General features: G+C 36.9%; 1 protein-coding gene across 1 annotated transcript in view; it reads left to right on the forward strand.

Annotated features, from left to right (window-relative positions):
- The window catches only part of LOC104436936, a 40,363-nt gene extending 24,491 nt beyond the window's left edge, over positions 1-15,872 (forward strand). Inside the window, 17 exon segments of the mRNA XM_010049787.3 lie at positions 44-241; positions 434-896; positions 899-921; positions 1,886-2,047; positions 2,391-2,720; positions 2,800-2,882; positions 2,978-3,082; positions 6,273-6,495; positions 7,146-7,481; positions 8,329-8,430; positions 9,093-9,236; positions 9,767-9,855; positions 11,225-11,307; positions 11,400-11,515; positions 11,999-12,084; positions 12,652-12,751; positions 15,065-15,872. Coding sequence (XP_010048089.2) covers positions 44-241; positions 434-896; positions 899-921; positions 1,886-2,047; positions 2,391-2,720; positions 2,800-2,882; positions 2,978-3,082; positions 6,273-6,495; positions 7,146-7,481; positions 8,329-8,430; positions 9,093-9,236; positions 9,767-9,855; positions 11,225-11,307; positions 11,400-11,515; positions 11,999-12,084; positions 12,652-12,751; positions 15,065-15,130 — 2,709 coding nt within the window. The 3' untranslated portion in view covers positions 15,131-15,872.
- Positions 15,873-17,596: the final 1,724 nt, after the last annotated feature.

Below are 17,596 nucleotides of genomic sequence, written 5' to 3' on the forward strand. Positions count from 1 at the left end.
TGTTGTCACTTGGGTACTAATTTTGTTTGTTGATATTATGGAGGTTCACTTCTTCCTGAAGCGGAGAGATGGGAAATTGTCAGATGTCGAGGTCTCCAGGCTTAACTCTTGGGCCTTAGGTCTCCGTGTTCTTGCTGCCCTGCCACTGCCATGGCAGCAAAGATGTTCTTCTCTGCACGAGCACCCTCGTCTTATTCTTGAGGTTCTCCTTATGAGGAAGCAGCTGCAATCTGCGTCTCTGGTATTTTACTTCTCAAGAAGATGATTTTCAGATGATACTTATTTATAGTCTGCATCGCAAATAAAAAGCCTAATCTTAGGGGGTGAAATTCCTTATCTAGCATTGAGAGGGAGTTTATCATGGATGAATGTGACTGGTGATTATTAGATTATTTTTACCTCTGTATCTGATGATGGAATCATGTTTTTACAGATTCTTAAAGAATTTTCTTCCTTGAGAGACAATTCTATGGTTGTCACATATGCTGCTAAAGCTATTGTGGTCAGCATAAGCTCTCCTTCCAGGGAACCTCGTGTGTCAGTTTCTGGAACTAGGTCAAAACCGAAAACAAGAGCAGGTGCTTCGACGAGGTCATCTTTTTCGAATAGTTTGAGCAACTTGCAGAAAGAGGCCCGGCGGGCTTTTTCTTGGGGTCCTCGAAATGCGGGAGAAAAGAATGCTTCAAAAGATGTTCAACGGAAGAGAAAGAGTTCAGGATTATCGCCATCTGAAAGAGTTGCTTGGGAGGCAATGGCAGGTATTCAGGAAGATTCATTGACTTCTCTTTCTGCTGAGGGGCAAGACCGACTTCCACCTGTTTCCATAGTTGATGAATGGATGTTAACTGGGGATCCAAGTAAGGATGAAGCTGTCAGATCATCCCATCGGTATGAAAGTGCCCTGATGTTATTCTCTTCAAGGTAAGTGTCTTCGATAGATCACTTGATGAGTTTGTGGATCCAGGGGGCTTTTTTCATTATTGAAATTGCTGAAAGCCTTAGTAAAATAGGCCTCATTTTGCCAGTGCCAAAAAGCTGAAAATGAGGAATCTGGAAAATCTGGGTTGAGGTAGGAGCTTCTCAAATGCATCCAGAGTGCCTGTTAAGTGAGCTTGAAAACAGATCAATCAATCTATCCATGTTAGTAAAGTTCAGATTTTGAGGAGTCAAATCTTATGAGACCATTGCCAACTAATCTAGAAACTTATGCTGCTAAATAAAGGCGTGATTTAATATTTTTAGATGTTCTAAGACTCCTGTAAATTGGCCTAGCAAGGGAGAAAAATGTGTTTTGAGGGTTTTTATTTCTCCACATGCACAGAAATTCTTCGTCAGATTTTGACTTAATAGCTGCTTCGACCATGAGCGTCCACAGAAAAGCCACAGTGAGTGGGTGTTTCTAATTTGAAATTTGACCTTGAGGAAAACTATTTTCCATCCTCTAGCTTCTCTGATGATAAGTTCCTTCTCTTGGTACACCAATTCTTGAGTTTCATTAGGATCCACAGCTACCACATGCATGTCTTAAACCAAAAGATAAGATGGATGTCACATGTTGTGGACTCGCCTTGTTGAATAGACATCTTGACTAATCCTGTAGAATAGCAACATTATCCATAGATGTGGCTAAGAGAGAGAATAGAGTATACTGGTGGTTTTCTTTCTGTGATTCTTCTATAGTGCATTGACTGTTTGGTTTGGTAATACATTTGAAATTGTTTAATTATGCACTTTTGCTTAGCTGTGTTGAAATCATCAACATCTTCTATACTTTGAATAGATGCTTGTTGCGAACATATAGTGTGTTAAAGGTGGTAAACAGATCGTGTGATGTCACTTTCTTGCATCTTTCTTCTTAACGGAAAATTTGGATCTAATGTTTTAGGCATTGCTTTCATTGTGTTCGGATGAGATTGTGTCTGCCAAAAGTGCTCTTGAATTGTGCGTCAATCAGATGAAAAATGTGTTAAGCTGCCAACAGTTGCCTGAGAGTTCATCCATGGAGACAATTGGACGGGCATATCATGCGACAGACACATTTGTGCAGGTTTGCTCTTTGCTTAGTGAAGGAAAGAAGTATTTAAAATAGAGGAAAAAGTTCCATATCTTTCATTAAATTATGTTAATCTGAGAAATCTTATACGAAGGCACTTAAATGTAAGGTCAAGGTGCTAGCTCTCTCAGCTGGCAGTCCTTTGTTGGTCATACCATTTTTTGGGGGCTAGTGCTTCTTTCATCATGAATTGGTTCAGGGAGCATGACTACTGATCACTGTTGTATAATCCCTTAATTGGACAAAATGGCACAACTTTGTGTGAAGTTGTAGTACTATAATTGAAAGTACATCTTATCCAGGTTGAACTAATGTAATAACCGTTTCTTATAAGCAGGGATTATTCTATGCTAAATCTCTTCTTAGAAAGCTGGCTGGGGCTAGTGAGTTGGCTGGCAATCCTGAGAGAAATAAGGATGCAGATGACACATCATCAGATGCTGGTAGCTTGAGTGTAGGCAGTCAGTCTACAGATGAGCCCTCTGAACTTCTTCTGCAGACGGATATATGGCTTGGTCGTGCCGAACTGCTTCAGAGTCTCCTAGGATCTGGCATTGCTGCTTCCCTTGACGATATTGCTGACAAGGACTCATCTGATCGTCTTCGAGACAGGTTAATTGCAGATGAACGGTATAGTATGGCTGTCTACACTTGTAAGAAGTGCAAGGTAATTTCTGTTTCTGCAACATAGTCATGTGTTGTGCTATTTAGACTAGTTCAATGGTTAAATATGTCTCCTCTTGCAGATAGATGTCTTTCCTGTATGGAATGCTTGGGGACATGCTTTAATTCGAACAGAACACTATGATCAAGCTCGAGTGAAGTTTAAGTACGTTTTCCTTTTGAAGAAATAGTTTTACGCGAATATAATAATTTACACATGTTTATCAGTTCTGATATGCATCTTTCTCGCTCTCTCTCCAGGCAAGCACTTCAGTTGTATAAGGGTGATACTACACCTGTCATTTTGGAGATCATTAATACCATTGAAGGAGGTCCGCCTGTTGATGTGTCAGCAGTCCGTTCAATGTAAGATGTGTAATTGACTAGAAGTGTGTTACATGTGTTGAATGCTGATCTTCTGAGGATACTGTCAGTACATTGACCAATCCAGTCGCTTTGCTTTTGTTCGCTTCCCTTGCCATTCCTTATTTCACCTTCTTCCTTACGGTGTCCTCTTCTATCCTTTCTTTGGCAATTATTCTTTCTCTGCTATCCTTTTCTGGCTGAGCCAACAAGTGAATTAGAGGTTGAGCTGACATATGTGGAAGTCGGAAGCCTTTCTGGGCTTGATTTTCGATAGGTTCAAGCCCCTGGTTCTGATGAAGATGGCTAGTCTTTTCATTCCTTACTTTTCTTTTGCTTAGTAGTGTGTTTTCTTTCCTGGTGGTGATTTGAAGGGGTAACCTGCTCTCTAATTAGGCAAGCGGCACTTTTTCAATTTCATGAGTAGTAGATAAGGGAACTGTAGCAAGAGCAAGTCCTTAGATATACAGCTTTTAGGTAGTCTGGAGGTCCTCCTGAAACTTGTGGGCATGCTAGGAGAAATCTTTTATGCTGCCTGGGTGGGGTGAGTTGGTTGGCTTCTTCTGGAGGCTTGGACAGCTTTCTGTGTGAAAAAGGGAGGGAGGAAGCATGAGAGATCCTCATGGCAGACTTCTTTATGGAGGTCGAAGGTGGTTTTAGAGATTTAGTCTTCTGTAAAAGAGCTGAGGTGTTGAACTTGTAGAAAATCTTTTTGGTGCTGAAAACTTGGTCCACATAGGGAAAGGCTTCTCAGTCTGCCTTGGAGAGGCAACTGGTGAGGTTTAGGAGACTAAGTGCTTCTCCTTGGTGGCAAACTTTCCTTATGTCTATTGGTTGAGTTTTGGCCAAGGTAGGGATGGCAGTCTTACCCTCCCAAAACGAAGACCTGAATTGCTTGGCTAAAATGTGGCAGCTAGACCTGCCATCCATGAGTTTTGGGGTGGAGGGGCAAATTTTTCTGGCTCACATGTGGAGCAGGGATGGATGAGGCTGTTTTTGTCCCTAAACCTCCCTGCTATTTTTTACTCCTGAAGACCTAGTTTCTTTATTTTATTTTGGCATTTTTGGCAACATATGTATCTTTTATTTTCCATATCTTGCTACTAAATTTGTGATGAAGACCTTCCAAAATAAATTATCACACTTTATTCTTTCCCTTAACCATTTTACTTTTGTGCTAGTACCTAATTTAGTCGGTTTGCATATTTTCTATAAATTGGTACCTTTGGCTTTGAGATTTCTAGGCTTTGATATTAATTGGGGCGAGGGTATCTGCATGCCCAATGGGGTTGGGGCGGGGTGGAGAAATTTGCCCAGTGTGGGGTGTGGGGTGGGGATGGGGCACCTCTAATGATATCCCTGCCCATTGCTATTCCTAGGCCAAGAGAGGTTGGTTAATGACAAGATATCTGTATGTACCATTGGAGAATATGCACAGGGTTTAAATGCTTTCCCGCAGAATATAAGTTAATATCTTGGATCTTGATCCTAAACTATCCAAACAACCTAGGGTCATGTGCTTCTTGAGCACGGCCTAGTTTTAATTGAGGACTGGTTGTGGGTGTTTGGAATTGTTACTCATCAGAACCGTGCCCTGATTCAGCCCTTTTGCAAGTGATCTTGTGGTTCTGTTGGGTGTTAATCTGAACATGGCTCTTTTGCAGATGAATTTTTAAGTCTGGCTATGAGTGTAGGAGAGTTGTGGATTCTTAGATTAGACTGGGTCAATGATTGATCGTTTGATTTATCTTCCTTGCAAATCAAGTATGGGCTCAAGAGTACTGGTGACTTTTAATGCAAGAAGTGGATTGTTTAGATACAAAATGGCAGTGTTGTATCATAATGAGAATGGCTCCTTTGTTGTGGTCAGCAAAGGAATGGGTTTATTCTCTGAAGGACGTGAAGGTAGATGATTTTTATTCTTGAAGGCTGGCAAAGGAAAGAGGTAAGGAATGCACTTGAACTTGAAAGCTTGCCTTTTCTGTCAGCAGCAGGACCACTCAATGTTAACATCGAAGAGAGGAAAGAACTGGTCTTTAATAGGTCTATCCTGTTCAAAATTTTTAGTAGCTAGAAGAAATCTAGTCTGTATAGGCATATTGAACTAAGAAGATATAAGAGGGGTAGCGACGAACGAACTTGGTTCTGACAAGAGTTGGAGTGGGACCGTTTCATGATCACACTGAGAAGAGTATTTAGTTGAAATTTTAGGGGTTTACAATTCCTTCAGTTGTGCCTTTTCCCTTGGGTGTTTATGGGGTTTGGACACGTGGAATGGCCTTTGGATCTTCCAACTAAATGGTGAAATTGTAAGATGGAAGTACGGTCAGTATGTTATAAGGAGCAGGGGAAGATTTATAACATGTGGAATGAGATGATGATAAAGATCTTGTTATGTAATAGATCACAAAAAATATGAAGGATTTATGTTTCAAAGTCACATGGTGGGATAAGGTTGAGTTACCTGCATTTCTTTTGGAAAATGTGCTGTCATAATTTGCAGGATATGTTTCAGATTTTGGTGACGGAGTTTTCTCATCAGTAAGTCTGGAAAGTTGTGAGCACCTGTTTTGTGGGCGGATCATTTGGTTTAATATAGGACTGACTCTCTGCCAGCAGGATTTCACTAAGTTTCTCTTCTTCCTTTCTTGGATTATTTGGAGGGAGTGCTTGGTGTAGCTCCAGGATCCAGCCCTTAAATTCTTGTTTGGAAGTAAGAGAAATGTAGAGATAGTAACCTATTCAAACATGGACAGGATGCCTCTTGCTTTTGTCCTTTTCAATTTGTGGTGGATGTTTTAGGGATTTGAGTGCATGTCCTTTTAAGGGTTTAAATTTCCTCCTTATTGTTAAGATGAAAATTTATTGTTAGTGAGAACTGTTTAAGTACATGCTATACATTATGAACTGTTTAAGTACATCCTAACTGTTTAAGTACATGCTATCCAAATTTATTGAATAGGTTATGAACATATATTTTTGCATTGTCTTTGGATAAAGTTTATCAAGGAAGTGGATTTTCCAGCTCATCTTGTGTTTTGCTTCTACTTAGACATGTTTAGCACGATAAATGTGCTTTGTACTCTTAAACTCTGTTCATGTTTATGTTATGATTCCCTTTCCACATTACAAAATTGAGGTTACTTCACATGCTTGCTGAGACAGGTTGTGAATGATGGATTTCTAATTGCAGGTATGACCATTTGGCTAAAAGTGCTCCAGCTATATTAGATGATTCACTTTCTGCTGATTCCTATCTTAATGTCCTGTACATGCCATCTACATTCCCACGTTCAGAGATGTCTAGACGTTCATCAAACTCTGCAAATGACTCTGATTTCCTGGATTTGGAAGAGGGACCCCGAAGCAATCTAGATAGTACTCGGTATCTTGAATGTGTCAATTATCTACAGGAGGTAAACTAATCTTTGACACATATAATCTGTATCTGGAATGCTTTAATTATTGATAGGATGTAGACTAGCCTTTGATATTTTATGTTGGCGTGATATTGACTTTGCTCTATTTCTCTTAGTTCGCACCCTATGCGGGCTTTCTTAATGCAAATTGTCTGATTATTATTTGCATGCAGAACTTATGTATAGATGTATATGGAAGATTTATTGGTGCAACTTCCCCTCATCTGTAGATTCTAGCAGAATATTTCTATTTGAAGCTTTTTTTGTGGGATACTTGGCTCTGGGTATATTTTGTATGTGGAAAATTGTCTTGACACCTATTGGTTGGGGCATTTGCAAAGTGGCTATGTCAATTTGGCAATTTAGCTCTTTTGCTTGTCATATTTGTGGAAATAGCCCTGCTGTTGATCTTCATTTGAGATCTTTAATGAAGTCATCTAGATAGTAACTTCAGCGTATGGCTTGTCAAACAACTCCACTAGAAATCGCTAAAGTGAAGATGAACAGAAGGTTCAACTTCAAATATTAAAAGTACAAAGTGTGTATGGACATTTTATCTTCCTTAAAGCTGTCATTAATTTTCTGGTTCATCCTTGCTTTCTTCCTTCCACTGAGAGCTCATGACTGTATATTTTTTTGAAGTGCAGTATGCTCCGCAGCATTCGCTTAATTTTATATTTAGGCATGGCCATTTCAGGGACGGGTGTATGTTATTCTTTCCACTGGTTGATGTTCCTACACCCGCTCAACCTTCAGGCCATGGTGTTGTTATTTCATCTCCACCTCCACAAAAATATGGGACAATTGATGATTTGTGTGACTATTGCATTGGCTTTGGTGCCATGCCTGTTTTGGAAGAAGTAATTTCGTTGAGACTCTCATCAAGTTCAAAAGATGTGGTCAATCATACAAAAGCAGCCCTTGCTCGAATCTGCCTTTATTGTGAAACTCATAAGCATTTCAATTACTTAAACAAGTTTCAGGTATAATTTACTCATTGTGTAGTGAATTCTTTGGACTTTGGTGCATGCTTGCGAGAATATAGTCCTTTTTAGATGGTCAAGCAAATAGAGTGGCAATTTCATGTTATGCTGTCTATTTCATTAGTGGCAGTCGGCTTATTTTGAAATTCTTTATGTTTTTATTTATGATTTAGTAGCACAATATTGTGAGCGTTAGGAACCCCCATGACCCCAAAAACAAAAATGTAAATGTTAAAACCTCAAATTTTTTTTTTTTACTTATTTTTTACCAAAAAAAAAAAACCTCATTTTTTTTTTTTTTTTTTTTTTTACTTACATGCAGTTGGATTAACCATGTGTCTTTTTAGCATACTGTTAACTTGTGGAACCAAAGGGTAACCATTAATTGGAAAAATGTTACTCCTTTTGATCCAGACTTCAACATGACATTCATGTTATTGGTGGTAATTAATATAAACGAGATTTCTAGGTGTGATTATTGCTGTTTACTATAAATTTTTTTAACTTTAGAGGAGATAATCATCACTTTTGTCCTGTCAGTTGAGAAACTGTGTTTTTACTTCCACAATAAGATTTACCTTTGCTCTTACATAAAGTTTTTCAATTCCACTAAGTATTTTTGTGAATATAACATAAAATATGTCTGCTTTAAATTGATTTTTTACATTGTGAGGCTACCTTTGTGTCAGTGATGATTATATTTATTGCCCTTTGTCCCCACTCCCAGCCCATATGCCATTTGGGCTAATTTGCTGTGGTTAGGTTTGTCTTTTTGGCTCCAAACACTTCTTGGGGTTGTAATTAAGGTTCGCTTCACGAGTTAATTTCACTTCTCTCTGTGATTCAGGTTATCAAGAAGGACCACGTTGCAGCTGGGCTTTGCTGTATTCAACTATTCATGAATTCTGCCACGCAGGAAGAAGCCATCAAACATTTGGAGCATGCTAAGGTATTTTCTAGTATCTAAAGTGTGTTAGCTTTGTTTCACTGATAACTCTGGGCCTTTGTGCTTAGTGTATCACTTGTAAAAGATATATGCTGAGGGATTTTCTCATACTAGTTCCAGTACATTTGATTGTCATTTGGTGCTATCAATTTCTTCATCAAATGTGAGAATTCTGCTGCTGTGGAGAAATAAACTCAAAAGAATATTGAAGTAGAGAAGATGGGGCCAACATGAAAGACAACCTTAACCTATGAGCAATTTAACAAATTGTAAAATTCTGACAGGTGTGGGTGTGTTGGACGTCCTGGTATACAAAGTAAGTAAGCAAGATAAATAATCATTTAGCAAAATGTACATACAATTCTATTGATGTTCAGTGATGATGTCAATATGTTCTCCTTTTGTATGTTCAAATTGTCTGCCAGACAACAGCTATTGAGGCTGTACATGAGGAAAAAATGTTGCTGACATTGTTTTTCTCTGATTTGGCAGGAAAAGATGAGTAAGCTTTGTAATGTAAAGAGAGTGGTTATGTAGCTTAAACTTGGTTGGCGATTGGTGTTCTTACTAGTTTGAATGAATTGTAGACTTACTAGAAAGATATCTTTCTTATGAGTAATCTTGACCTGCAATTCATTTATGATGTAATTTCCTTCGACATGTAGATGCATTTTGATGAAGGTCTTTCAGCGCGACATAAAGGTGGAGATTCTACTAAAGTTGTCACAAAGGGCCTGAGAGGAAAAAGTGCTTCTGAAAAGCTCACTGAAGAAGGACTTGTCAAATTTTCTGCCCGTGTGGCAATACAAGTAAATAATTATATTTGCTTTCTAGTGGTCTCTTTTCTCTGCTCCTCAAAAGCATCTGTACTGGCAATATGATTACCTATTTGAAATGGTTTTCCATCGACACATTGAAATGCTCTGCAAGAAAATAGGATTCTCAGTTGGAAAGTTCTTGAATGACAGAGAATGTGCTGTTGCAAATGACCATCATTTCTGTGTGAAATCATAATTGAAGCTTGATGTCTACTTACTAGTCGATTAGTTCTTTGAATCTGGGTCTGTGCAATGTACTTTAGAAACCTTTTCCTCTGTGCTTGTATATGTCCTCTCTTTTTCTGCCACATGCACTTAAAAGGGAATGGATAACTCTTTTAGAGATAATTAGCACCTGAGAACTGAAAAGGAATATTCAAACTTTTCCTTAGCATTTATCAGACTATATAACGTACATAATTTGATGTTAAAAGAGCCTTCCAGTTTGAAGTTTCGAGCTCTTTTTGGCAATTTAGTAGTCGATCAACTGACATCTTTGCTGTGGATTAATAATCTCCCAGATGGATGTTGTCAAATCATTCAATGACTCAGATGGGCCCCAATGGAAGCATTCTCTTTTTGGGAACCCAAATGACCCTGACACGTTCAGGTTTGTTCCTTCTTCAGATGAAAGTGCTCAAACCAAAATCTAAACATACTGTCCTTTGAAGAAAATATGTTTTCTCATGGAAATTGGGAACTTTCTTTTTTGTCTGGTTTGGAGCTTTGGATAAGTCCACATTCATACTCATGGATGTATTACATTTTATCAAGAGAGGTGTTGTTGGAAAAGTCATAAAGCTGCTCTCTCCAAAGTTGTCTGAACTTGAATGACATTTCTTTGCCTAACATGTCAGTCCATCATAATTATATAGCTGTGAAAGCTGAATATGCAACAGCAATCCTTAGACCTTGCCTGCATTTAATTAAGACTCTCGTAATGATAAGTAAAACGTCGCATATTTTAGACCTAACTTTCCTGATTACTTCTAGGGTTAATATCTGAAAAACCCCAAAGTGGTACACTTGTGATAAATTTATTCCAAACTATTTTTTTGAACACCAAAAATCCAAAACCGGTATACTTTTGACAAATTTACTTCAAACTGATACACTAGTGATAAATTTACCCTTTGTTAGTTTTCGTTAAATTTTACTATAAAATTATTAAGTTAAATAATATGTGACAGTTGACTGGTATACCAATTTAAATTTATCTCAAATTATTTTTTTGACCAACAAAAACTCTAAACTAGTATACCTTTGACAAATTTACCTAAATTGGTATACTTGTGACAAATTTACCCTTTATTAGTTTTTGTTAAATTTTACTATAAAATTATTAAGTTAAATAATATGTGATAGTTGACTAATAATACCAATTTGGGATTTTGCACTCCGTTTGTCATGATTAACAATTTTTGTGATTTTTTTGTGGTATTAATCCAATTTAGCGGAGGGTATATTTGTCATAAATTTACTAGTTTTTGATTTTTGTGGTCTAATAAATTAGTTTGGGTAAATTTTCATAAATGTACTAGTTTATGGTTTTTTATGGTTAGTCGGGGTAAATTTGTCATAAGTGTATCGGTTTGGGGTTTTTTATGGTCAAAAAAATAGTTTTGGGTAAATTTGTCATACAAGTGTACCAATTTGGGGTACTTCTAAAATCTTTACCAAAAAAAAAAAAAAAAAAAAACCCTTACATCTAATTTTTGGTTTTGACTTTTAAATAGTACTTATCCTAATTTTTGCATTTCCTGTTTGTATATATTGAAAGTTTTCTGGTGTTTTGTGATAAGTAAAAGTCTAATTGTGAGTATCACAAAATTTAGAAAAAGTAAAGCTTAAAACCACTCCATACAAACCAATGAGAAATAGTTACTAAGAGGCTTTGTTGTCATTCGGAAAGTGAAACATATCGATATGTCTTGAAAGAGAGACTTTATGTGATGTTGTTCTCTCTTTATGAATTGCAGGAGAAGGTGTGAGATTGCAGAGACTCTTGCTGAGAGGAACTTCGATTTGGCTTTTCAAGTGATATATGAATTTAACCTCCCTGGTAACTAAAAATGACTTCTTTTGGCACGAGCTGTCTATATATTCAACTGTACTTTAGTTGTGTTGCTGAGCTAATACTAATATATCATACAGCCGTGGATATTTATGCTGCGGTAGCTGCATCACTTGCGGAAAGGAAAAAAGGAGGCCAGTTGACAGAGTTTTTCCGAAATATCAAAGGCACTATTGTTTATGACGACTGGGATCAGGTGATATAATGTCCATAAAAAACATGATAGCATGGCACTTAGCTGGTTTAAGTTTCCAAAGCAGTTCACATAAAATGTTAGGGAAACATTCATCAGATGCAGCTATTAGGGCATAACAATGATTAATGCTAGTGCTGACATTGTTAAACTTGTTAGGAGAAAGTCAATGTTGAGGTTCAAACACTTTAAGCTTCTCCTTTTTCTTTCTCAAGCTATTTGAAATTCCCACTTGATTTTTGGAGATTTACCTGTTATGTTTACTAGAAATATGCAATTAACGTGGTACTGCTGACCTGGGTGTTGAAGGTCAACAATACCACTGCAAATCCTTTGGGTGATTTGCTCGAGTTTTATGTGTCAATTTACAATTTTTTGCAATGTTTCTTCTCTTGTATTCTGCAAAATCTTGTTAGAAGATGAGTAGCAAAGCCTTTTCTATGTCATCTTCATCTCAATAAACATTATCTTTGGAACATTTTGTAGGTGTTAGGAGCTGCCATAAACGTATATGCAAATAAGCACAAAGAACGTCCTGACCGTTTGATAGACATGTTAACCAGCAGCCACAGGTATGATTTAGTTTGTCTTACCATGGACTTTATCATGGATCTCTTATGTGTTTATGGAAGACAGAGAAATCATGGCAATTTTTGTGAATAATACACTTCATTATTCCTAGTAGGTGTAGGTTTCTTGTCCCAATGTCGTATATATCATGTCCTTTAATTGCTTTTTCCTCTAGGAGAATTATCTGGTAATTCGAAAAGCAAAGTTGAGTTAACCATTCTACTGGGAATAGAAGGATGTTTGGCAATAATCGGAAGGCTACTCATATAATGGATAGAAATCTCTTCCAATGAAGATGTGAGAGAAGATGTTAACTGATCATGCAAGTGGGGACGCGTGAATTGTTGCATTTTGTTAGGATCCAATGATCTGTTCTTCAGCATGTTAGGTAAAAATTAGCCTTTTAGTGGGGCTGGGTTGAATTATTGTTAAAATGTGGCGTATCCACGTTGGGCATTATTTTGGCTTATTAGTTGCTTCGATTTGATGATATAGCTGATGCAGTTATTCATTTCTTTATCTTTTCGAGGGTTTTGACAATAGTCCAAATTTAATGATTTTGCTAACAGAAAGGTGCTGGCTTGCGTGATCTGTGGTCGCCTCAAAAGTGCATTCCAAATTGCTTCACGGAGTGGAAGTGTTGCTGACGTGCAATATGTAGCACATCAGGTTATTTCCCTTCTCAATTTAGGTTAAAAGTTTCCAAGAATTTATACCTGTATCCTTGTCAAACTTACAAAACCAAAACCACACTAGAAAGTCACCTTTCTAACCGATAGGCCTAGTTTTTCTCATTTCTAGTTGTTTGTTCTTTTAACCTTGGAAATGTTAAAGACGTTTTTTATGGTAGTATTGCATGGCTGAAAAATAGTAACATGATGGTGATTCATGGGTTATAGTACACCGGACATTCTGGGCTTTGATCATCTTCTGATTGCCATGTTGAAACTTGTGAAAAGGATCCTGGCATTCTTTCCTGATGCATTGGTAATAATAGGGAAGAGGATCTCTCCTTACAATCGATATCCTATCTAGAAATGCAATGCTCTTCAGAGGATTTGTAGGGAGCTGACACATATTCCATTCCTTGGCTGACTCATGTCCCACTTCAAATTTCTGTTCCTTTCCCTTTTTTTCCTTCTCTGACAGATGTAACATTCTCATCATATTTTCAATGCATTTATTTAAAAAAAAAATAAAATTGTTCTTTAGTTTAATATGGACTTTCCTAATTTGTGTACAACCTTTATGGACTTTTGACCATATTGTCCTTTTTCTTAATTATCCACTCTATATTGGAAAAAAATTAATTTCCTTGAAAGTTTAAGATTGATTATATATTTTTATATATATCCTGTTAGTGTATGTCAAAGAAATACATCTATGATTCCATTTCCTTTTTCCACCTATTATCATTTTGTTAGAATCAAAGTAACATTCTTTCCTGTTGATCATCTCCTTTTTCATTGTGAGTTTGCTTTCAAGCTTTGGAATCATATCCTAGTCTAAGGTGGCATTGATGATGCCAAGTCATGCCATCCATCTTTTTAGCTGTTGGAATGTTAACAATAGAAGGCTCAATTTCTAAGAAGTCTTAAAAGTGCTGTACCACTTTGTTTCACATGGTGCATTGTGAAGGAATGCAACAGACGATTGTTTGAGGTTTTTGGAATCCTCTGTTGCTTCTGTCTTCAATTCTTTTATTTGGCTTTGGACATCTTGCTTTAACTTCTTGTAGTCTTGTGATGTTGTTTTCCATTTTTTCCTTTTACGTTGATGATGTATTTGAATTTTTTATTCTAATAAAATCCTTTATTATCTGTAAAAAAAAAAAAAAAAATCACGGATATCTTTAAAAATAGCACAAATAAGAAGCATGCATCATTTATTTTACTTCTTCCATATTGCTACAGAATATCACAGAAGCCCAAATGTAATTAACTAATACTGACCCTAGAGATAACTTTTGTAATAACCAACCCTATTTAGGAGGAGTTTTTAAAATTTCCTACATTTGAGAATCCTTGTAATCGATATTGCATTACCAAAGTTCAAGAAATTAACAGAGAAGATTTGATAGACTAATTGACAAAATTAAAAGTGATTAAATGAATACCTTTAAACTCAATGAAACTTCTGCAATCTAGATATTGGTGCCTACATAATGATTTTCCCCTTATCCCAATCAGATGAAGGACAATGATTACCAAAATCAGTAGAAGAAATTGAAACTATCATTTCCCAAAGTAAGAATGATCACTTTTATTGTTAAGAGTAGCAATTTGATCTTCACAGTTTAAAAAACAAGGGAAGGAGAGCTTCTGAGTCAATGGTTATTTTTGGTTCTTGTATTGTTTTTCGCTTTATTGAGTTAAACTGATATAAGTTAAAAAAAAAATGAGATAAAAGGTATCTAATGAAATCAATAAGTGACACTGGAAGAGCTCTTCTTACATATCATTTTATTGGCTGGTAAAAGATCATGATATAAATGATCTTCAAAATGTGGGGAAAAAAAAGGATGATGAATAGCAATTAAAATTGGTACGAGAATACATGCATGCTGATTTTGCACTTCTTACAAAATTGTTGATTGCATTCTTTGAAAGACATAGTTCAGTCTAGATCTTCCTATGCAGAGGACAGGTTTTCTTACTCATGTCCAAGCATTTTGTTACTAATCACTGATCCATGTGTTGCATCTCAATCTTCCTTGTCATTCCTTTTTCTATGAGAAAGGAGGTTTTGACATAGAGGCACAGCTACATGAATCCCCTTTTGTCCATGTTTCAAAGTGAATTCACTTTCTTCACTGACCTTGATTTCATAACTTACAATTGGTCCAAATGCCAACAATTCAAAGTTATCACTTACCAACAGTTGCGTTGCTTGATGCTGTGCCTGCTGGTATTGTTGATGAATTTGTGAGAGAGCCAGTTATTCTTTTGGATCCTGAAATGCTATGCCGACTCTTTTCTGCAGGCATTACATGCAAATGCTCTCCCTGTGCTTGATATGTGCAAGCAATGGTTAGCCCAATATATGTAAATTCTAGCTCATGCAGATGAGGGTTTAATCCAGTTGCTTTTGCCTAACGCTTGCACATCTGACGGGCTTGCAACTCTGTGAAGAGCATTTCAGAATATTAGGGCCATTATGCTCATCAGAGTACTGATATTCATTTGAAAGCATGCTATTACTTTCGTTTCAAGTCTTGATGCGATGATTTGAGGAACCGTCCAAGTCTTTTCAGGTAAAGAAAACTTGTGATGGACAACCATTTTATTGGGAGGCCTGCCATGGGCAAAGCATCTGTATGTGGGACCTATGGAGCTTTACTTATGCTTCGGCATTGGGAATGTCCAAGCAGAGTCAAATTTTTGCGGGAAAATGTAATTAGACCGGAAAGACATTATGGGGAGCTTTGCAACTTTTGGGCTCAGTGAAAGCTGTATTGCTCGTGCGACTTGATGATCAAACATTATATATATACAGTAGCTGCTTTTATATTGAAATAATCCCAGTGCCAAATATAGTGACGGTGTTTGGCTACATGGTGGGCTTGTCTGAAAAAGAGATGATGCCAGTGGTGTGGAAATATGATTTTGTACAGATGGCCTTTTCAAGCAAGTTGGCCTCCTGAACCTGTTTGTGTCACTGCAGTGTTTGTTTTTTGTTTTTGTTTATGGGTCGAAATTGCGGTGTATGGTTTGATCGCTCGACTTGTTTTCCTTGAAAGGACGTGCATGAGACATAATAAGAATGCGGCTGCTTTATTTGAAGAAATAAATCTTGTTTTGATCTCCTCACTTGCATTGTGTTGCGAAACGGGTTACATTGTTGAGGATAATCATACAGCCCAATTCTTGGGATATCCATTGGTTGCTCCATTTTGGAGACTAAATTGAGTTTCCATGGAGGCAGAAGTGATTACGTTATGTATGTTTGTCAGTTTGGATTGACTTTCGGTGTCTTTCCTGTTGATTCGCAAAAGAATTGCGATAATATGATCTAGGGTATAGGGGCATGAAGCTGGAGGAATGCGGCAGGCAGATCCTGGTTTACCGTCGTCGTTCGGCATACACTGGATTTCTTTGTTGTTTGTTTCACGTTACGAGAGAAAAGGTAGCAAGGAACAGCTTGACTTATCGGGGACACAGCTGGTAGGCGAAATCCTCCGTATGCATTGCTTGTGATTGATGCTATTTTGCAGGGCAGCCGAAAGAAGATGTGAGAACTGAGAAGACAACGGATACTTCTCCGAGGAAGGCATTGACTTCAGAAGTCCTCTGAATGCGGCCGAGCATGGAAGACTCGATCTTTAAAGGTTTCTTCGGCAGAGAACGAATGAGAGCTTTACCCACATTAGAAGGCAGTATCTTGAGTTAGTATAAGTAGGACTACGATAATTTGAGGTTTGGCGGTTCAAATAATTCACCCGCGAACTCTAAAAGGTTTCACTGCAAAGGGGAAATCACTCCATGGCAAGAACATGATAATGGTGGGGTTGGAGAAGACAAGGAGACATCGATTGTTGGTAGTTTGTTTGTAAAACAAACTAAGAGGTGTTTTATACCAAATGAAATTTCACACTAATCAACCGTTATTATTTTTTTATTTATTAAATTCAGGTTTATATCTATGAAACATTAACCATAGTGTCTTATTAGAACAATACGACTATTCACAAAGGAATTATGATTATCTTTTATTAATTTTAATTCTGAATTTCAATTTTTTAGTTGTGATTATTTCAAAAATCATATCTGTTCAGACATGACTTTTTAATCTTTGAAAGATTGTGTTTGTTTGGATATATAATCTTGTCTTTTACTGTTAATTACAAAATTTGTAAGTTCAATACTAATCTTCTTCTCCAAAATGTTCAATACTAGAATTGTCATATGGTATTTTCAATCAAGATTTTATTGTATCTTGAAAGATTTTTGTTAGCAATCATTTGCAACGCGATGAGATAAATAATTCTTTAAAGCAAGTATTATCTTGCTTCAAAGTCTAACTATATTGGGATTTCCTCAATAGTTTAAAGGAATTATGTTTTACAAGAATGGAGTAGAATCGATCAAAGTTCAAGTTTTGCTAGTGTAGTTCTACTTGAATTGTTTTGCATGCTCTTCTTTAGATCAAAATGGGATTTTTGGTCCGGTTTGATTTTCTAAAGTACAACTAGGAATCGGATTGAGAGGACTCGTTCCCAATTTGAAGAATTGATGATTGTTTTGTTTGATTCCAATGAAACCAGCCACCTTTTGTTTTTCCCACTAAGGTGTGACTATGTACAATGAGAGAGAGTGACAAATCTAAAGATATTAATGGAAGCAACAATAGTGAAAAGTTATTGTGCCACCATACCATTGGATGAGATAATATATAGTTCATATTTTACTTTTTTTGAACAAATAATAAAAAAAAGTATTTGTAGATGGTCCTGTCCGGTTCCCTTTAGAATCGGGAACTGAACCGTGCGGACACCGGTTTCAATTTAGGAATTAG

Source organism: Eucalyptus grandis, chromosome 3 (genome assembly GCF_016545825.1).
Source record: "Eucalyptus grandis isolate ANBG69807.140 chromosome 3, ASM1654582v1, whole genome shotgun sequence".
NCBI lineage: Eukaryota > Viridiplantae > Streptophyta > Magnoliopsida > Myrtales > Myrtaceae > Eucalyptus > Eucalyptus grandis.